Genomic DNA, 21924 nt, shown 5'->3' with positions numbered 1-21924 from the left:
AAGGGACTCCAGGCGGCTTACGTAAGAGCAGGCCGGGGCGGGCAGACGGGGGTGGGGGTGGGCACGAGCGTCACGCGGCGGCTTCGTTAGCGGCTACTGCGCATGCGGGGTGTGTGGCAGCGGGGAGGGGGGGGGCGAACGTTAGCGGCGGCGGCGGCGGCGAACGCGTCCCTGTGTGTGTTCTCGCGAGAAGGAGGAGGCGGAGGAGGAGGAGGCGGCGGCGGCGAAGGCGATGGTCCGCGAGTTGTGGGGGGAAGGAAGGAAACGCCTCAGGTGAGGAGGGCGGGGCGGGCGGAATTGAGCCGGGCGAGGGGGCGTCGAGACCCCCTTTGAAAAGGGACAGGTGACTCCGGGGAGGGGGGGGTGGGAGGGCTGCGCGCGCCCCCCCCCCCGCCTTCCCCCCTCAGAGCAACGGTCCGGCGCCCCCTCCCCCCTCGCTCCTTCCTGCCCCTCGTGACGTCACTCCGGACCCCTCCCCCCCTTTCCCTCATTCCGGCCGCGGGGAGGGGGGGCAGGAAGAGGAGCAGCGGCCACCACACCGAAGATGATGATGATGATGATGATGCTCCGCGGGATCCTCGCAGCTGCACCGGGGGGGGGAAGGGGGGGTCTCTAGGTCACCGGGGCGGCGGGGGGGGGGCGGGGAGGCCCTTCCGAGCGCGCCCCCGCCCCCGCCTTGCCCGCTGCTTTTCTTATGCCTAGTAGGAGCAATGAATTAGCTCAGTGCTCAGGTGGCTTCGGAGCACTTTACAAAACTGTTATATTTTTTTATATAAATGGTGTGTGTGGATATATGTGTAATTATTGTATATTTAATAAATAATCACTATAAATAATTGTAATGAATATTATGTCTTATCCACTTGGGGCAACCATTATTATTTATAATAAATGTTATTTATTATTACAAATAATTATAGATATAAACACACACACACACACACACACACACACACACATATATATACACACAGTGGTACCTTGGGTTAAGTACTTAATTCGTTCTGCAGGTCCGTTGTTAACCTGAAACTGTTCTTAATCTGAAGCACCACTTTAGCTAATGGGGCCTGCTGCACCGCCAGAGCACGATTTCTGTTCTCATCCTGAAGCAAAGTTCTTAACCCGAGGTACTATTTCTGGGTTAGCAGAGTCTGTAATCTGAAGCATCTGTAACCTGAAGTACCACTGTATATATACACACACACAATCACAATCACATAACATTATTAAAATACAGAGTAATTAAAGATACACCACAATTAAAACACACTGGGAACGTACACAGCAAAACGATCCACTTTGGGATTGCACAGCCATTCGGACAGGAGAGTGGCCAAAGATGGGGCTTCTCCTGTTCCAGCACAGCAAGGGTTTCTCGCCACCCCAGCCTGCCTCTGCTGTGCAAGCCGGTCATCCTCAGGCCAGGACGCAACTCACAGGGGTCTGTTGGTGCCCTTACTGGGCATTGCATTGGAAGTTAGCCTTTTAGGTAACCTGCTCCAGAGTCATTCAGTGCCTCCTGTGCAAGTAACAAGGCCTCGGAAAGGACTCAGTGGCTAATAATTTTGTTCTGTGAACCACTCTGAGACCTCTGGGTATAGGGCGGTATATAAATTCAATAAATGTTAATGCAGTGGATGCTCAGGTTGCGAACATGATCTGTGCGGGATGCACGTTCACAACCCACAGCGGCACATCTGCGATTTAGCGCTTCTGCGCATGCGCAACCCCCAAACCCAGATGTAAGCTCTGCTTGCCACCCAGTAGTTAAAGGTAAAAGATAAAGGACCCCTGGATGGTTAAGTCCAGTCAAAGACAACAGGTGCAGCACTCATCTCGCTTTTCAGGCCGAGGGAGCTGGTGTTTGTCCACAGACAGCTTTCCAGGTCATGTGGCCAGCATGACTAAACCGCTTCTGGTGCAACAGGACACCATGACAAATGCCAGAGCGCATGGAAACGTCATTTGCATTCCCACCGCAGCAGTACCTATTTACCTACTTGCACTAGTGTGCTTTCGTACTTCTAGGTTGGTAGGAGCTGGGACAGAGCAATGGGAGCTCACCCCGTTGTGCGGATTCGAACTGCCAACCTTCTGATTGGCAAGTCTAAGAGGCTCAGTGGTTTAGACTACAGCACCACCCACGTCTCTTTGCCACCCAGTAGAAGTCCATGTGCATCTTAGATAGCTATAGCCATCCATATATTAAAAGAGTGGGAGATAATGGCTTGTCTGAAGCCGCCTAGTAAGTTGGTAGCAGAAAACATAAACGTGCCCCTTCTCCCCACCACCTGCATAAAGTCGTCTCATCTGGACTGAGACCATAGCACAAGAGGAGGACCTTTGTTTCCCCACATCCCTTTTTAGCAACCCCCCCCCCTCCAAAGTTGCAGTTTCTCCCTGAAGGTGCCCCATGGCATCTTTGGGGCAAATAATGTGTGTGGGGGGGAATGGACAATTTTCCCCCCGGTGAGGCCCTGAGGCTATGGCAACAAGGAAAATAATCGTGCCTCCCTGGTCCAGCATGTGTATCTACAGCACCAGGCCATTAAAAAATACAAAACTTTTTTTCAGTGGACCCTGGTATTTGCTCCACCATGCCAGGTGCTAGCTCAGTGCCTAAAGACAACTTCTACAAGCCACACTCTGCTTAGATTTTTGCTATATAATACTTTTAAGAACTGTATAATGTTATGGTAGTAAAAAAAGAAAAATGATTGAATTCAAACCATATGATGAAGCTATTATAAATTGAGCTAAACTGGGCTGACAAGAGTACTGTATAGAGTCAGTCAGCTTGGCGTCAGCTCTTTCAGCCTGTTGTGTACCTTATGCCCTTAAAAACTGAGGTACACAAACCCCACGTAAATTGGGGATTGTCTATATCAAAATTCACCATCAATATATAGAACACAAAAGAACAAGCAGGGTTTGCCAATAAATGTTGGTGCCTATTTGTTGAAAATACATAATTGCTCCTACTTCACTTAAGTTTTCTGGTGACCATGAAAATATTAGTAAGGTTATAACTTACTGAGCCAGCTATTGCTAGTGAATATGTATGTATGTATGCAATTTAAGTTATATTTAACTGCCTGTTGGGCCTGGTTGCACCCTTGGAAACTCTCTTAGTCCAAGACCTCTGTCCCAGTAGACATGAAGTAATAAAAAGACTAAAAGTAATAAAAAGACTAAAAGGAACTGGACAGAGTACGTTTTTCTCATTGCCAGGTAACAATAGCCTCCCACACTCATTTGAAATGCAGGGGATGGGGAGGAGATTTCAAGGTGACAGAGTGCAGTTTCTAACCAGACCAGAACCATCTAACCTGTTTTGAAAATTAAGCATTCTTTGCAGACTTCTGTGTAATCAGAAAACTCTTAATTTTAAAAATTGGCCTTCCAAAAGATGGTAATTTACCTGACAGGTGCACAGCAGTTGCAAACTGCTCATTTATTCCTGGTACCTCTTCTCCTCTGTCAGGTATTATGCTAAATAGCCGTTGCTCACCATTTTCAGTCAGGTATATTGTCCCCATTCAGTCTGGGGATGGAACTGGCTAGTGCTTGTGTGCCAAGTGGATCAGGCCTGAGTAACATCATTCAGGAATCTTTCTTTGCTAAAATGAATGAAAGGATAGCAGATGAACAGAACACAACCTGTGGTCTTCCATTGCAAAGGAATATAAGGACAAATAACCAGCCTAAAAATGAAGGTCCAGAGGTTCCTTGTGAAGAAGTCCTGGAAAAGGGGAAAGAGTTTAGAGTGAAAGCATTACCCTATTTAGTTAGCTAACCCTAATCCACACGCTAAGGGGGGAGGGATACTCACAAATAGGATCTTGGGAGCCTTGAAAAAAATAGATAAGATGGGAGAATGATGTGCCACCCTCAAGTGCTCCCTTTCAAAACCTCTGCTGTGCAGTACCCTCAAAAATCGTGATTCTTTTTGTGGATTGGTTCTCAGAAATGACATTGAGAGTCAGCTGTGTTTATATACATATGGGCTGATGAGGCACTGCCTCAGTGAGAAATCCAAATGGCTTGGCAGTTCTTCCCTGCCAAGATTCAGGTTTGAATTGTCTCAATATTGTTCTCCGCACATGCATGGGAACATCTTCCTTTTGTATAGGCACCAAATTTCTGCATGTTTAAGTAGTGAAAGTCCAAATTGCTGGCATTGACCACCTGCTTCTTAGCTCCCCACCCCCCGCCCCCTCGTAAGCAAAAACCCGTTTACACACAAACTCATGTAAGTGTTCTGTTCTGGTTGCCATGCAGTTGCTAAGGTTGAAGACCCAGGTTCCCCCTCACTCGCTTTGCTGGCCACTGGCGAATGTCATTCATGTTTCAGCCTGACCATACAGACTAGGAATTTCATAGCAGTAGCAATAGTCAGACTAGGAACTTTGTGATTCTTAGCTACCACACTGTACCAATTGTTTATTTACTTCTTCATCAAAGTATTATAATCAGATTAGTTGGTGCATTGAAGCTCTGTTCATACATCTAAAATTTAAGTGCTATCTAGCGCCTTTTATAGTTTAATAATTACAGTTGCATTATGAATAAATGTGTTTATAGAAGGCATTAACAATACAAAAAAAGCTTATTTGTTTTGTCCTCCAGAAGCCAACTCCAAATCCCACCCCAAATTTTGATTTGGTTCAAGTTTCTGGCATCGGGCAGGGGAACACATTTTTTTGGCTTGCAGTTATACTATTCATGTTACTCATATTCAGTCAGGAAGTAAACACAACCAGCTGGGGAATGGCAGTGCTAGACTGGTCAGATACTATTTTGTTTGGCACTGAATAATTGCAATTTTATTACTCATAGCCAATGCATTGGGAGGAATAAAACCTGGTAAAATCTCCAGTTGCAAGTGGAGGTGTTTCCATGTTCTAAAGGTACAGTATTTAGGTTACCTTAGAAACCCAGATTTTTCAGAGTTACACTTTTTTTCTTACTGCATTTGAAATGGGGAGATTTCCTCTCCTAGACAAAAATGAGGGTTTGAGTTGTTGCTGCTAACAAATTGTACCCTTTTAAGTATTTTCTTGCTAAGCTGTTAGTTTCTCCAAGCATATTCTCTCTGAGTTTCTTTGAGTAATATGGACTCTGTCTCCTGAGTTTTCTAAAAACAGCTTTCAGCTATTGCAAATTAAAACAAGGGATTCTCTGCATCTGGTACAAAAAAAAGTATATGATCTGAGAGATGTGTTCCTGTGTTATCTGCAACACCAGAACCTCTCCTGTAGTGAGTCTCTCCCATAGTGAGGATCATATCCCTAGTCAAATAAGCCTGACTATTTGCTAATGGTAAAGCTGTCTGGCTAGTATGCCATTTATATTCATTTAATTTTCTGCTATTTAATTCACACCCTTCATTGTTTTTAGCAAAATGATTATTAAAAAATGTAAACAACAGTTGATTTTGTCTAGTTATCCTATTGCTATCTCCTTTTGTTTTTTTTTAGAAGTTGTTGGATTCATCATTAGAAACAAAAAGTAAGCAATGGATGGCCATATCAGGATCCGAAGCAGTCATAGGATGTCAAGGGTACCAGTGAGAAAGGTGAAGTCTTGTTCTTTTGGCTATCCTGTTGTTGAATAAATCTATCTTGTATTGTCTTGTAGCCATGATAAAGGTTTGACATAATATTTCAGATTATGTTACATTCTTGGCTTTTCAAATATCCATTCGTCTGCAACTAGACCTAACAGTCAGGAGTACCTTTACCTTTACCTTTAGACTGAATTGAGTGTATGTACACATCTAGTTAGTTACCTGGCGTAAAACCTGAATCTTAAAGGGCTAGAAAAATATATGGTGTGTTTTCATTTCCTGTTTTCTTTTTCCAGAGCTTTGGTGAATGTTCAATGCCTCCCATGAAGGCATTGTTGCAAAGTGAAAAAGAATTATGCACAGTATCAGCAGAAGAGTTGAAGGCGGAGAAAGACAATTTCAATGAGGTTTGGCTTTGTTTTTACACATCAGGTTTTTTAAAAATAAATTTGAAAAATGCTTTTCACTTACATCCATGCTAGCAAATATTGATTTTATGCTCATTATAAAGACATCATAAATGAGTGCTGCTTGAGTATACTACTAGCAGTATAATTACTAGTATAATTAACTAGCAACCTTGTAACTGATGTTGCTTGGGAATTCTAAGAAGCAAAAAATCAGTGTAGATTTGAAAGGTGTGGCCTGCTATCTTGATTCAAAATGGTATCCATATAGAATTGTAGAGATGTGCAACTAACCTCTGCTTAAAAATCTCAAATGAAGGACAGTGTACCACCATATGAGATAATCCATTCCACCGTCAGATGGCTCTTACTGTCAGAAAGTTCTTCCTAATACTTATTGAGAGTCTTCTTTCTTGTAACTTGATTCCATTGGTTTGTATCCTACTCTCTGGAGCAGGAGAAAAGATTGCTCCATCCATGTAATAACCCATTGCTATTTGAAGATGCCTATCATATCTCCACTCAGTCTCCTCTTTTCCAGGCTAAACATACCCAACCCCCTCAACTACTCCTTATAATGCTTGGTTTCCAGACCCTTGATCATTTTGGTTGGCCTGCTCTGCACATGTTCCAGCTTGTCAATACCCTTCTTAAATTGTGGTGCCCAGAACTGGACACAGGACTCCAGGTGTGGTCTGACCAAGGCAGAATAGGGTGGTACCATTAATTCCCTTTATCGGGACACTATACTTCTGTTGATGCAGCTTAGCATAGCATTTTGTAGATCTTATATTCTTGGTGGACCACATGGAGGAATTTAGTGGACCTTACATACTTGGCAATGTTTGAGTTCCAACATATATTCAACAGATATCATTCTGAGTGTTTGGTAACCTGCTGTGAACTGCTGTAGTAAGGGAGCATCCAAGTCTTCAGTCTAGCTTTGAGGAGTGTAGCAGACACCCAAAGTAAGGTCACTGTTGTTTCCCTCTCTTACAATTTTTACCCAAATATTCTCAGTCTGCCTTCCATGCTCCAGGTCATAGATATCTTCACAGGTGTACACATCATTCCTATATAATGCTATTCCTTCTCCTTCTCCCTTCCTGCTTGGTCTATTCTTTTTGAGCAGGTTTCTACATCCCAGTCGTGAGTCTCATCCCACCATGTTTCACTAATGCCTATTAGGTAATATTTCCTATCCTGTAGTAAGAACTTACTGTAGTAAGAACTCAGGGGACACGGGTGGCGCTGTGGGTTAAACCACAGAGCCTAGGGCTTGCCAATCAGAAGGTTGGCAGTTCAAATCCCCGTGATGGGGTGAGCTCCCGTTGCTTGGTCCCTGCTCCTGCCCACCTAGCAGTTTGAAAGCACGTCAAAGTACAAGTAGATAAATAGGTACCGCTCCGGCGGGAAGGTAAACGGCGTTTCCATGCGCTGCTCTGGTTCGCCAGAAGCGGCTTAGTAATGCTGGCCCCATAACCAATAAAGCCAATAAAGCAAGATGAGCGCCACAACCCCAGAGTCGGTCACGACTGGACCTCGTGGTCAGGGGTCCCTTTACCTTTTAGTAAGAACTCAAATTCATCTTGCTTGTTTCCCATGCTGTATGCATCAGTATAGAGAAAACTGAAACCATGAGTCATTCCATCCAGCAGCTTCCTTCTTGTCTTTTCTACCCATTAGTAGGTTCCTGTAGCACCATTCCTGTGAAGTCCCCAGTACCAGGTTTCCCCTGTTGTCTGTAATATTGTCTCCTTCCCTCTCAGGATTTAGTTGAAAGCTCTCAAGATCAGGTTCACAAGACTCTTAGAAAACACATTGTTGCCAGTCACTGTCTTAATAATAATAATAATGCACTGTGAGGTGCAATAGCAGAAACCATGGTCCGAGAAGCCATATGTTTCCCAACAACAACACCAGCACAGCCAGTTTTTTCTTTCTAGTATTTTCCTCTCTCCTCCTGGGTCACGACCTTCAACAGGAAGGAGTGATGAAAAAAACGCCTGTACTCCTAGGACCTTCACCTTCCTACCCAGAGCCTCGTAGTCCCTTGCTGCATGTTGAAGGCTGTGTCTGTCAGTATCATTTGTACCCACATGAATCAGAAGGAAAGGGTAAAACTCAGCAGGCTTTCTAAGACTTGTCAACTTGTCTGTCATATCTTGAATCTTTGTACCTGGAAAACAGCACACCTCCCAGGATATCCTGTTTCCTCTACACACTGCTGCCTCTGTCCCCCTCAGTAAGGAGTCCCTTTTCCACCACCACTTGTTTCTTCCTCCTCTGGGAAGTGGCAGGAATAGTGCTGAACATAGATGAAAACATGCTTCTTGATAACCAGGTTATGATACCTTAAGAGGAATCCAAATGCATTGTGAGCAGACAAATAACCTTCCATTATAATGTTGTGGGGAAAGTTTTGCATAGTGAATCTTCAAAAACTTATTCTAAAAATAAAACCAAATGATAAATTGGAGTACAGAACAATTTTCAGATTTTTAAAAATACTTATTGAACTATTGCGTGTAATCAAACAATTGCTCAGTCTCCTGGTCTGGGTTTACCCTGCTAAATTGCCTAGGTAAGGTTAAGATTCCTGGCTGTAGCACAACAGTATCTCTTGGAGCTTCTTTGCCCGCTGTTTTCCTTGTCATTTTTTGCAGGTGACATACAAGGGTGCGTGTCGGGGGTATGCATACCCCTTCAGAATCTCAGATGCAGCACATTTGGTCATTATGTGACCCATGTACACCTCGCAGAAAGGTACTGGGCAGCCAACTTCTGTCCAGTGCCTCATTGCATATTAATAACAGAAATAGTATGCACTTTGGGTATATGGATAAGTAATAAAGCACACCCACCCATCTCCTCTCGGTAAAATGTGTCTTAGAGGAAATCCATATTCTATTCTATATCTGTATAGTTCTACATCTATATAGTGTAGAATTGAAAGCTTTGATATAATTCTATTTGCTTATATAACATATATGTATTTCTATTACAGGTCACATTTCTGTGCTTTGCTGATGAGACAGCTGTTGCTCCTAAGGTATGGTGTCTGCATAAAATATCTTAGTTGACTGGCAGAGCAAACTGGGGAAGCATCATGATATATGCCCACTGGTGATACTCCAGCACAATAACCTTTGCATCCAAACCTTGTTTGGAGGTGATTGGGAGGCGCTGTGGTCTAAACCACATTGCCTAGGGCTTGCCAATCAGAAGGTTGGCGGTTTGAATCCCTGCAACGGGGTGAGCTCCCGTTGCTCCGTGTCAGCTCCTGCCCACCTAGCAGTTTGAAAGCACGTCAAAGTGCAAGTAGATCAATAGGTAACACTCTGGCGGGAAGGTAAACGGCGTTTCCGTGCGCTGCTCTGGTTCTCCAGAAGTGGCTTAGTCATGCTCCCTCGGCCAGTAAAGCGAGATGAGCACTGCAACTCCAGAGTCATCCGTGACTGGACCTAATGGTCAGGGGTCCCTTACCTTTAAGGCCCTCTAAAGGAGGCTCTGGGACGCAGGTGGCACTGTGGGTTAAAGCCTCAGCGCCTAGGACTTGCCGATTGAAAGGTCGGCGGTTCGAATCCCTGCGGCGGGGTGCGCTCCCGCTGCTCGGTCCCAGCGCCTGCCAACCTAGCAGTTCGAAAGCACCTGCGGGTGCAAGTAGATAAATAGGGACCGCTTACCAGCGGGAAGGTAAACGGCGTTTCCGTGTGCGGCTCTGGCTCACCAGATGCAGCTTTGTCACGCTGGCCACGTGACCCGGAAGTGTCTCCGGACAGCGCTGGCCTCTGGCCTCTTAAGTGAGATGGGCGCACAACCCCAGAGTCTGTCAAGACTGGCCCGTACGGGCAGGGGTACCTTTACCTTTACCTTTTAAAGGAGGCTAAGCCTAGCAGAGGTAACAAGCAGGCATCACGCAGCACCATTGATGTCACCCAAACAGCAAACACGACCCACAAGCCATGCTCGACATGCACATCCTACATATGGCCAATCTCATGTGCACACTGTAAACAAACATGTCAGCATCCCCCCGGTGAGACATAATTGAAGCCCCCACAAGCACCCTCAATGCTCCCAGATGCCACCCACTCTTCATGAATATGAATGAAACATGACCACACACAAAAAGACGCTGAAGGAAGGTTTGTTGCAAGCTTGGAAGGTGATACAAAGCTCAAACGGTACATCCTGTGAACAGTCCCATTGGGTGCAGCAATGGAGAAGACAGCTAGCATGGACAGCTGGCAATTTGCTCTTTCACCACCACCTCTCCCACTTCCTGGCACTGTCTCTGGGGGCAGGGAAGCCCCCATGAATGGCAGCAGGTGGGGGCTGGCTGAGAGCAGACTCGGGTTGGTGGAGTAGCGCACCGTTTGTCCCAATCGATCACTCTCTTCTGCTGCTGTGTAAAAGACAAAATAGTAGTAGTAAGTGGTGTTACTGTTACGTAACATTTTTTAATACTATATGATCCTTAATTTGGGGAAACCCAGCCAGATGGGTAGGGTATAAATAATAAATAATAAATATAAATATAATCTCCTTCAGTCTTTAGTATTCCCATGATAGAAATACAGCAGTTCTCTTTTTCCAGAGGGAACCTTAATTTGAAATGGTGACTGTACAAAATTCCTAGGGACGAAAAGGGCATTTAGCTTAGTCTACTTCTGTGACGGGGACACAGGTGGCTCTGTGGGTTAAACCACAGAGCCTAGGAGTTGCTGATCAGAAGGTCGGCGGTTCGAATCCCCGCGATGGGGTGAGCTCCCGTTGCTCGGTCCCTGCTCCTGCCAACCTAGCAGTTCGAAAGCACATCAAAGTGCAAGTAGATAAATAGGTACCGCTCCAGCGGGAAGGTAAACGGCGTTTCTGTGCGCTGCTCTGGTTTGCCAGAAGCGGCTTAGTCATGCTGGCCACATGACCCAGAAGCTGTACGCCGGCTCCTTCGGCCAATAAAGCAAGATGAGCACCGCAACCCCAGAGTCGGTCACGACTGGACCTAATGGTCAGGGGTCCCTTTACCTTTACCTTTTTACTTCTGTGCTATAGGAGCACTCAGACATGCCTCAGCATGCCAGAAGTGTAAGTAAGTGTAAAAGTATAAACAGCCTTTGCCTTTAAAGCATCTCATGAACTGGCTTCTGTTATATGAAATGGTTTGGAAATTTCACTCAGCTTCTGATGCTCCTCTTGCAGTTCCACTACCGGCAGTGTTTGGGTTGGAGGGAACAAGAGGCTTTTCAGTTGTGGCACCCAGATTAAGATGTGTTTCCCATTTTTAAGAAGGTACTTTAGTTGGTTTTGTTTCAGGTGGCATTGTTTAGTTATGACCTTTAAGGATTCATTGTTTTATTGTTTCTGTCTGCTTTGTATTGATTCTATTTTAAATTTCTTTCATTGTTGTTTTATTGTCAGCTGCCTTGTGAGTGCATTATGGAAAAGGGCAGTGTATACATTTTATAATAAAATAATTGGAATAATTGGAATTGTAAATTGGCTTGTAAATAAAACAGGATTCCAGCACTGTGGAACTATGTCCGGGTGAAAGAATGCTCGGCTGAGTTTGCCACAAGTCCTCTGACATTAAAGGAAAGCTTTCCTAGCATGAGTGTATTATTCTCTGTGTTTGGTTTAGGAATTGGCAGCCATGTCTGTTGAGCTCCCAGATCTTCTGAAATCCCTCCATTTGTGCACTTTACATGAAAATGATGTCATTTTCCTAAAGGATATTCATAAACCATTGGAGACCAGTGTTCTTAAGCAGAAGGTAAGAGAGATTTAAAATACATAAATGTATGATTGGTGGTATACTTCATTTAATTTGCCTTTCAAATTAATTGTATTAATGTGACACAACATTCTGAATATAAAATATGAAATGTGTGTGTGTATTACTCAGTTCTACAAATTGTCAAAGGCTTATGTATACACACTGGGAGTGTTGCTGAAAAAGTTAAGTCATTATTTTGATAATGGAAACTTGTCAATATTCCCCCCCCCCCATTATACTCAGGGAATATACTTTTCATTTTTTTTTGAAATTATTAGCAGAAACTTCACTTTATTTTCTTAACTGATATCACTGCAGTTTAGAAAAGAAGGAATAATCTTTGAATGGGTAAAATTACATTTTCTCTCTCTCTTTCTCAAGAATTACCCCTCACGGATTCTGTGTGTGATGAAATTGTCTCCATCATTTGCAAGACACGAAGTGGATTCTTTATTTACTTTACTGAGTAAATATGCTGCTGGTATAAGATGTACTGTGGAAATACGCTCATTGCAGAAGCACCTGTCCGTCATACCCCATGCTGAGGATGATGATACTAATCAATCAGTGTCATCAATTGAGGATGATTTCGTTACTGCGTTAGAACATTTAGATGAAGATGAGCCCACAAAAATGATAAACTCTGGTTAGTGTTCCTGCAATATTCTGATAGCGTAAAGGGATTGAATACCATGATTAGCTTTTTAAAAGTGAAATACTTGTATATACAGTAGGCTATTGGTTTCTGTACCTTTTATATATATATTTTAAATAACCTATCAAGCAATACTAGCCCCTGTGATGAACTCTGATTTTTTTGGAATGACCCATCTAATAAACAATAATTGACTATGCTTGCTCAGATTTGGTAAATCTTGTGTAATCTCTGGCCTTTTTCTTGAAGCAACAGTTTGGGATTGCATAAATATGAGATGTTCTTGAAGTAGAATCCAAGCTGTCAATCTAAATTAAAGGAGATATATAAGTTGTTGATACTTTAAGATTTTATTAGCTTCTTAAGTAAAGATGGGCAGGTTCTTTCCATCTCACCACAGAGTTGATCCATGCTCTTTTTCAACAAAAATGGAAGACATTACTTTTTCTGAGACGGACAGAGGACTGTCCCCAAAACAGCCTCTTCAGTGCTCCTCTCCTCCAAATATCATTTCTTATCTGGGCAGCAGAAGGGAGGAGAGAAGTCTGTGTCATTCCTCTCGCCCAGTTGTTCTGATACATCCTGCTGAGCCAAACCATGGCTTGACATGAACATATAGACTATAGGAGAGGAGTCTGTAGCCACTTTCCTCCACCGTGGTCTTTCTGCTGCGCCATGCTGAATGAAGCCATAGTTTGGCTAGGTATGACATCTGAACCTGGGCTTCTGGTTTATCTTTTTCCAGACTAACCACGAGCTGTAAACAAAGGTTTTCCTATGGTTTGTGGCTCATTGTTTGTCTGGGAGAGCTAAACCACAAGCCCAGGTCTGGATGACACGCTATGCCAAATCATGGCTTAGCTCAGCATAATGAAGCAGCAAAACAACCATTGAGAAGCAATGTAGCGATGCCCAGCACTCATTCATGTTAAACCATGGTTTGGCTTAGCATGACATGTGAACTGGGCCACTGTGTAAACTGTGCACCAGGTAGACAGAGGAAATGGGGGAAGGGCAGACCTCACTGTGCAACACAGGTGTCTCCAGTACTGGCGCCATTGGCCAGGTAAATAAAGGGAAGTGGGGGTCGGGGGATCGGGTCATTTTGGACATTGGAAATGCTGGTCAAGAATTAAAACAGGAATTCTTATGTGGCCAAGATTTATGCTCGCTTCATACTCAAGGTGGGTTTTTCCAAGCCTTCAGAGTTCTTCTTTGAGCCCAACTTGGGAGAATTTCACTGATAATTCTACTTCTTATACTGTTCATATTTACTTGGGAATAAACCCTGTTGAATGAAATAAGTCTTACTTTTGAGTAAACATGAATAGGATTGGGCTGCCCAATCTTTGATCAGACCAAAATTCAAGTACATTTTATGCTATTAACCTATTTCTGCTACAGCTGCAATCTTTTGCTTTCAGATGTACTATATGTTAACTGTTTCTTTCCCTCCCTGTTGGCACAGGCCAAGTTACACCTGAGAAACTTCAAGATGCTGCTTTGCAGACCATCTCTGTTCAACGTTTAGAATCTCTTGATCCAAAGTTTCATTTTCTGCATCGGAAGCCATCTGTCAAGTCATCAACTTCTCTAGTTAACATCTTGGAATTAAAAGAATTGTCGTCTGTAAGAAATTCAGTCACAACTTCTGTTTCGGATCCTTGGCTGCAGAAGAGTTTCTTCAGGCCACAGAATTCTTCTGATCAGAATGTTAACGTTTTATGTAAAACACTGTTTTCTTCCTCTCCTGCTGAATCATCAGAGTCAGATTGTTCTAGCCCAAGCCCTATTATTTTCTTAGATGAAGAAGGGTATCAGAGAAGCCTAAAGGCAAAACTTCAGCTACCAAAAATCCCAGTAATGAAAGATGGCATAGAGGATTCAGACTCTGAAGTAAGTGAATTTTTCGATAGCTTTGACCAATTTGATGAACAAGAACAAACATTGGAGAGTGGTTGTAAACATGCTAGGGGTCCTGCCCTTCAACATCCATCTCATATGAAAATGATTTCGCATAAAAGGCCACGCTCTGCAACCACTGCAATGAATCCTCAAAGGTTCAAGGTTGATCATCCCACTCTTCCAGCCAATGTGAGGAAGCCAACGCCTCGCAAACCAGAATCTCCATATAGCAACCTCTTGGATGTTCCTGATTCCCCCCGGCCATTGAAAACATCAGGGGATGACAGTGGAGGCTTGTTCAGCCCTATCAGATCTTCAGCTTTCAGTCCATTAGGCAGTTGTCTTTCAACAGAGTGTCCTTGTCAGTTGGGTGTCAGTAGAGATGCCATTAACCAAAAGCACAATCTAGTTTGTCACCCATACTCAGATTTTGCAAATAATATTTCCTTTGAAATCTTAGGTTCGGTCTTTAATTCCAGATCTCCATCATCATGTAGACGCACACAGGAATTTTCTAACAGTAATAGGATTGTCTCAAAAGAAGAAACAGCCCAGTCAGCAAAAACCCAAGGGGAAACTTCTGGAAAAGAATTAGATAACAGACAAAAATCTAAATGCAAATCACTAATGATTAAAGACCACATCCAGAAATTTGCATCAGAGCTCGTTGAGAAGAGTTTTGGCAGTGCTTTTAAAGATCTTCAGAAAGGTGTTTCTTCATGTACTAATGCACTCTGTCACTTGGCTGCAAAACTGACTTCTTCAATCTTTCAAATGGCTTTTTATGAGATTGGGAGGCAGCAAGCTTTTTCACTAAAGAAGAAAGCTATTAATGGACTAGCAGGCTTTTTGGTGAGTGAAGCGTTAACAGGTGCTTTAAAAGAGCTACATTCTGTAAAGCAACAAATATTTACCAACACAGTTGCGAAATTTGCAGCAAACCTGGCTGAGGAACTAATTTTTGAGGGGATCATGGAAGTGTGCCAGTTTTCACACCCATCAACTCCTACAACTTTTCAGAACTGGTCCTTCCATTATGATGATAAAGTTATACAGTCATATTCCAAAGACTTGTCTGAGTCGGTTATTCAGGAAGCTTTTATTGAGTTATCACAGGTTGAGGTGGCATTTACAACACAAGCAGCTATTAGTATTTCCACGGACAATATAAAGTACATAGGTGCAGAAAGTAGTTTGGAGTCAACACAGGCCTCCAATGCTTCCTCTGAGTTTCATGATCAAGAACCAGTAGCCTTGAATTCAATACAGGAATTCAGGGAGGAATATACTGTCCATAAAGCTTTGTTCTGTACTTCTGGCATTGCAAGTTCAATCCCGGTGCCCTTAGCTGGAAGCATACTTTGTCAAAATCAGATTTTATTTAATGACATACAGGTAAGGAAACATTCAGCGTCAACAGGCAGTCTGAAATTTTATAAAAAATCAGCAGAGCGGTATTGCGCAACACAAAAAAGACAAGATGAAGTGACATCAGTTAGAAATGTTTACTTGATGACAGATAGCAGTCAGAACAGTGAATATAAGGCACATATTGTATGTACACAAAGTGACTTTAAGCAAGCAAATAGCCCTGAAGTCAGTAAATTTTCAGACTTAACAACTAGGATGCCAAGTGTCAGTAATTTTTCTGGAACAATGGTAGATATGATTGTAACGGAGGCATATGAAGCAGTAACCTCTTCCAAGACATCAAAAAATGCAGAGCAATACACAGAAATACTAAAATTGGATAAAACGTCATATTTGCCATGCATTGGTGAAGATGCCTGTGAGAATATGTTTGCAAATTATTTAGCCAAGCGAATAGTGAAACAGTCTGTAGATGAAACTAAATCTGCATGTTCTGTTACCGGTGAGAAATTAGCATACTGTGTGGGATTGGGAACTAGTAAAAAAAGCAATAGGAAAGAATTGCATAGTGCAATAAAACCATCAGAAACAAACAAAAGTATTCCAGTAATTGTAGGGCAGCAGCAGATGCCCTTGAACAGCTCATCTAAATTTCATGTATCGCCAGTTTACTCTAATAGGTGTCTGCTTTCAGGGTCTAAGGATGGCATTCAGGGGAAAAAGAGACATGTGGGTTGCAGGACTTCCACATCCAAGTCATTTCCTTGTTCTGCAGTGACTTTTGTGAAACCTGCTGAAGGGTTTCCAGATGCAGAAAGCTGTTCAGCAAAATCCTTAAGCAACCCACTGGGAAAACACAACACATACAAATCAGCCGGGCACTCTGCGCTTTGCTCTACATTTGGTCCTGAAAGAACTTTTCCTAGCATTAATGCCTTCACTTCTGTGACAACTAACGGTGAAGATGCATTTCAGATGGAAGACAAATTGAGTATCCGAGATGAAACTCCTTGTGTCCTACCAGACACACCTCCACCAACACCTTTAATAGCAACCCAAACGAGTTCAGAGTGGAATTTAAGAAAGCTATCAAAGAAACTGAAAGGTGAACTAGCAAAGGAGTTTGCACCCGCGACGCCCCCTTCTACCCCTTACCGATCAGAAACCGGTGGAGTATATGAAAATGAACGCCATGACTTAGAAAAGGAAGAGTTCATGTTGAAACTGATGCGGTCTCTCTCCGAGGAAGTTGAAAGCAGCGAAGATGAAGAGCATTGGCCTATAGCATTGGACGAGAGAACGAAAGCATCAGGAAGGACAACAGAATATGCCGATCATCTAGCCACTCACATAATTGCTGTGGCAACCGAAATGGCTGCTTCACATTTAGATTATAAAGCGGTTCAAATGGAGAATAATAAATGCTTTCAAATAAGTGCGGAAAATAAAAGATGTGGGCATAGTGGATTTGTGAACGTTTCAGAAGCCAGCCTACATTCGTTGTTGATTTATGCTGGTAATATGGCTGGAAAGGTCATTAGTGAAGCCAAGAAAATAGTTGAATCCAAACAATGCACGCGTCTAAGGCTGAAGCAAGTGAACTGCGGGGCAGATGGCGTTCGTCCTAAAAGAAACACTCATAAATGCTGGTCCAAAGACATGAGGTGTCCCTGGGCAGACCATGGGTCTCGAGAGACAGACTCTTCTATACTCTCTCTACCCCAGCACCCAGAAGCTCCAGGTCTGACTTCAAAATATCCAAGTTGTGAGAGTGTAACTGATGAATACGCAGATCACATCATTCGTATTCTGAAAAAAGAAGGTGGCCACAATGAACTGATAATGGATCAGTTTGCCAGTAGACTTGCTTACCGGTCTATAAAGTCTGGAATGCAGGAAGCTGCTGGGAAACTCAGGATGAAGTATAAAAGTAAAATAGCTCCCTCCGAGGGCTCAAAGGTAAACAGTAAGGCTGATCCGGGTGTGGATGGAAAGAAACAGAAAAAATGTAACGTTTGTCATTGGGGGCAGCAAGCCCATGGAAACAAATGTAGCACACACAGAACTGAATGTACAAAGTTGCTAGATTTTTCAGAAACCCTTGCTTGTAGCATAACATCTGATGTCAAAAGAAAAATGATGAGAGGAGCTTGTCTGTCAAAATCTTTAACTGATTCCTGTTTGTATAAAAAATCTAAGAACGATCAAGTCACTGATCTTAAAGCAACATTTTCTAAAGCACTTTCTCCTTTCTGTTGCAAACAAAAGCTTTATCATAGTACAGGCAGTTTAAATGAACCTACCTACAGAAATGGCATTATTCATGCCATTGAACAGTATGCTAGGAAGGTAGTAGATGACACTTTAGAAGCTAGCTTGGAATCTGCTCCGCTGCAAACTACTGAAAACTGGACAAATGGAGACAGAACAACATATGCAGAAAAGTTGTCTCCATTTTCTGCAACAGCCTGCAGATACTGTAGTATGAAGGAGCATCAATACTGTGCTGGAAGTTCATCTTTGCAGCTGACTCAGCAAGAACTCCACTCTCAAGTTCATCAGGTTCCCAGAATAAGTGGAATCTGTCCTAAATCTCGCATTCTTCACCTGGATATTCCAAAAATTCATATTAATATGGATGAGAAGGTAGTATTGGCTGAAAATGTGGTTGCTACAGTTTTTGATAAAGCAGAAAGGCAGCTTAGCAACACAAGTTTGACAGCGGATAGTGGAATTGGCCAGGATGGAGTCAGCTTTGCTGAAAGCATTACTACAGAAATAATGACTTCCTGTATGACAAACATTAGTCCACCTGCCAACATAAGGTAAAGTTAAATTATTTTATATTGCTTTTAATATATGTAAGGTGCTGAAAACTATATGCATTTTTCAGTATTAGTACAATTTTAATTTATACAAGAAAGTCATAAGAACATAGCTTTTCGTTTTGTGATAAAGCTTAAAAACAAGGGCATTTAATAGCATTGCCATGGAAAGTAAAATGCAGAGTATAAGTTTAAGAGTATTTGTCGTCTTTCAGGTTTGGCCAACTTTTTGTTTCTCGCTTTTTGCTCTAACATAAATGTAGAAGCCATTGTGAAGCATAAATGGTAGAAGATAAAACATCACTGATTTCTGCTAAGTCAGATTCAGGTTTGGATAATCTTTTAGGTGGTGGCAGAGAGATACATGAAGCATCAAATTAAAGCACAGAACATGTAGTTATGTAGAAAATAGTATTGCTGAGCTACTCATAAATCCTAACAAATTTGATCAAAGAAAATCCTGAGTTAAACAGAAGCTGATTTTGAAACTTCTATAAGTGTTGCCTGTGAAGGTTGAAATGATCCTTCCCTGGTTATGTGAATACTGTTGAAGCTGTTTCCCTTATCTTGCTTCCAAATTTATCATTAAAATAGAAAGCACAGTTTGTTATATGTTGTTGGTTTGTCCATTAATAATACAGCTTAGGAACTTCAGTAGAATCCACTTTTGTCCCTTAGTTGTTGTATGTTTCCTGCAATTCCCATGGTAGAAGAAATATTTTCTTAGAAGAAAAGTCAATGTGTCCAGTGCTCTGCATGCGCATGTGTTGCTTTATAGTTGCAATCTACTGATTAAAGAAAAAGCATCTCATTTTACACCAGGCAAAAACATTACTCTTCTCCCAGGGCTTTGGCTAATTAAACAATGGAGGGCGGGTATTATTTTGGTTTGTTACTATGTTATGAGATCTAGAGAGAGAAGAGTGTGTAAACTGCCCTGTGATTCTTGGATAAAGGACAATATAGAAATTTAATTACCGTATTTACTCAAGTCTAATGTGCCATCGAATCTAACGCACACCTAGATTTTCAGAACCTTGAAACCAAAAAATGTATTTGATGACAAATGTAAATGTGCCATCGAATCTAATGTGCACCTTAATTTTCACAACGTAATTTGGCCAAAAAAGGTGAGGATTAGATTCGAGTAAATATGGTAATTAATTAATTAATTAGTAATTTCTGTCTCTGACCAGACAGTAGTCAAAAGGAAGTGAGGTTGATCACTTGCAAGGTCAGTAGCACCACAGAAACTATGTTAAATGCCTAATGAAGATAGAAGTATTTAAAGAAATAACAGTATGAAAGATGACATTAAAATGTGACTGAACTTGCTAGTAAATTAGCTGGAATCCCTATTCTAGGCATAGTTCCTTATTATACAGTTTAGTACCTCATTATTATTTTTTTAACGACCGACTATGATATGAAACCAGTCTCATTCTTTTTGAAAAATATACAGTCTCGATAAGTTTAGGTGATTCACTTGGTAGAAATGATTCTGGAGGTTTAGCAAAATGTTTGATTTTCTTTTTCAAATGCAGGCATCTTTGATCTTGTTGAAATAGTTTGTGTGTGTGTTTCTGTATGTATTCTTTATTTGATTTGTGTACCACTGTTTTACCACATGTGATCCCAGGGTGGTTTATATACATAGCTACTTATACATTAAAACTATAAAAACACAGTATAAGAAATTTAAACTAGATTAAAATAAAATAGGCATACCACAGGCAGGAATTTCTCAGTTCCAGGTGGCCAAAACCCAATCAGCCACCCCCCAAAAGCTTGGGTGAAAATATACGAATTCAGCTGGTGCCAAATACCATAACAAGGTACCTCTGAGGCTGTGGTGGGGAACAGGATCCCAACCTCCTTCTGTCCCTGTAGATAGGTGAGTAGGGTTGCCTATCTATCTCATTTTCATGACACCAGGTGAAATACATCCTTTTGCAGACCAGCTTCAATTCAGGTCAGTCTGCGAAGGAACAACATTTATTTACCCGTGTAGTTCAATTTCATTTTTTAAAATCATTTTTATTAAGAATTTTCAACATAAAAGACAATGAAAGCCAAACTAATCTAAAGAAGGTAAATAGGAAAGAAGCCAGAATACAGTCATACCTCGGGTTGAAGTATTCTTCAGGATGAATATTTTCGGGTTGCGCTCTGCAAATACCCGAAAGTAATGGAGCACGTTACTTCCGGGTTTCGCCGCTTGCGCAGATGCTCAAAATGACGTCGTGTGGAAGCGGCAAAGCGCAGCACGCGCAGTCGCGTGTCACGTTCGCTTCAGGATGTGAACAGGGCTCTGGAACAGATCCCGTTCGCATGCAGAGGTACCACTGTATGCAAAAGAAGAGAATAAAGAAAGAGAAGAGAAAGAAGAGAGAATAAATACCAGCCCCTCTATCACAATTAAATCTTACTCCTTATTCCACACACAGAAAAGTCAACCCTCCCCACTCTCGCCTGGGAACTTCCCCTTCTTGTGAGAGCCAGTGTGGTGTAGTGGTTAAGAGCGGTAGTCTCGTAATCTGGGGAACCGGGTTCGCGTCTCCACTCCTCCACATGCAGCTGCTGGGTGACCTTGGGCCAGTCACACTTCTCTGAAGTCTCTCAGCCCCACTCACCTCACAGAGTGTTTGTTATGGGGGAGGAAGGGAAAGGAGAATGTTAGCCGCTTTGAGATTCCTTAAAGGGAGTGAAAGGCGGGATATCAAATCCAAACTCCTCCTCCTCCTCCTCCTCTTCTTTTTCTTCTTCTTCTTCTTCTTCTTCCCCCAGGCTCCCACTCTCAGAGATCCTTTCACCTTCCTTCCGTCACCTTAGTGTGTATCTTCATTAATCCACGATAGGAAACTTCAATAAACAAAGCATAAATATAGATAAAATTGATAGAGAGAAAACAAAAATCAAAGATCATAGAAAAGGAAGAAAAAAAGAGAAATAAAGAAGAAGAAAAAAAGTATCTTTCGATTCTCTGTTTGCCAATTATGTATATGACAATTGTTCAAGGTATTCAGAGAATGCTTTCCAAGTAATCTCTAGCCGTTTTAGTGTCCAGCTTTCTCTCAGTCTGCTAGGTGTTGTTTTCTCAGTCTTCACTCCCAGACACCTCAGGTCCACCTTTTTTCACTCAAAAAGTCCAAAAGTAACTCTTCAATTATAATTGTCATTAAGTGTCCAGAATAGCCCTTCTCCAGTCCAGTATGATGGATTTCTCCCCATGGGTTCTGACACATTTTTATAGTGTAGTAGTCCATGCTTATTTGCTCGTTATGTCTTCATTCATTCGTACTCAGTTCCCTATATTCCAGTCCCATTTCCTGCTGTCCAAGCTTCATCCTGGTTTAAAGAAAAAAGAAAAAGCCTCCACACACACACTTCAATTCTGGGAAAAGAAATGCAAGTAG

At 42.3% G+C, this 21924-nt stretch overlaps 1 protein-coding gene across 6 annotated transcripts in view; it reads left to right on the top strand.

Moving 5' to 3' along the window:
• Positions 1-150: 150 nt before the first annotated feature.
• The window catches only part of AKAP11 (A-kinase anchoring protein 11), a 40948-nt gene continuing 19174 nt past the window's right edge, over positions 151-21924 (top strand). For 4 of the 6 annotated variants that reach the window (XM_079983446.1, XM_079983445.1, XM_079983444.1 and 1 more), the window contains exons 1-7: positions 151-273; positions 5481-5578; positions 5866-5976; positions 8984-9028; positions 11618-11749; positions 12134-12398; positions 13876-18508. In XM_079983446.1, coding sequence (XP_079839572.1) covers positions 5519-5578; positions 5866-5976; positions 8984-9028; positions 11618-11749; positions 12134-12398; positions 13876-18508 — 5246 coding nt within the window. In that variant the 5' untranslated portion in view covers positions 151-273; positions 5481-5518. Of the gene's footprint in view, positions 274-4839; positions 4911-5480; positions 5579-5865; positions 5977-8983; positions 9029-11617; positions 11750-12133; positions 12399-13875; positions 18509-18771; positions 19117-21924 lie in introns of those variants that run through there. The other 2 variants (XM_079983447.1, XM_079983443.1) reach the window with 2 other exon arrangements.

This window comes from Podarcis cretensis, assembly GCF_951804945.1.
Source record: "Podarcis cretensis genome assembly, chromosome: 7".
In the NCBI taxonomy this organism is placed as follows: domain Eukaryota; kingdom Metazoa; phylum Chordata; class Lepidosauria; order Squamata; family Lacertidae; genus Podarcis; species Podarcis cretensis.
This window is presented reverse-complemented; position numbering and strand designations above follow the sequence as displayed.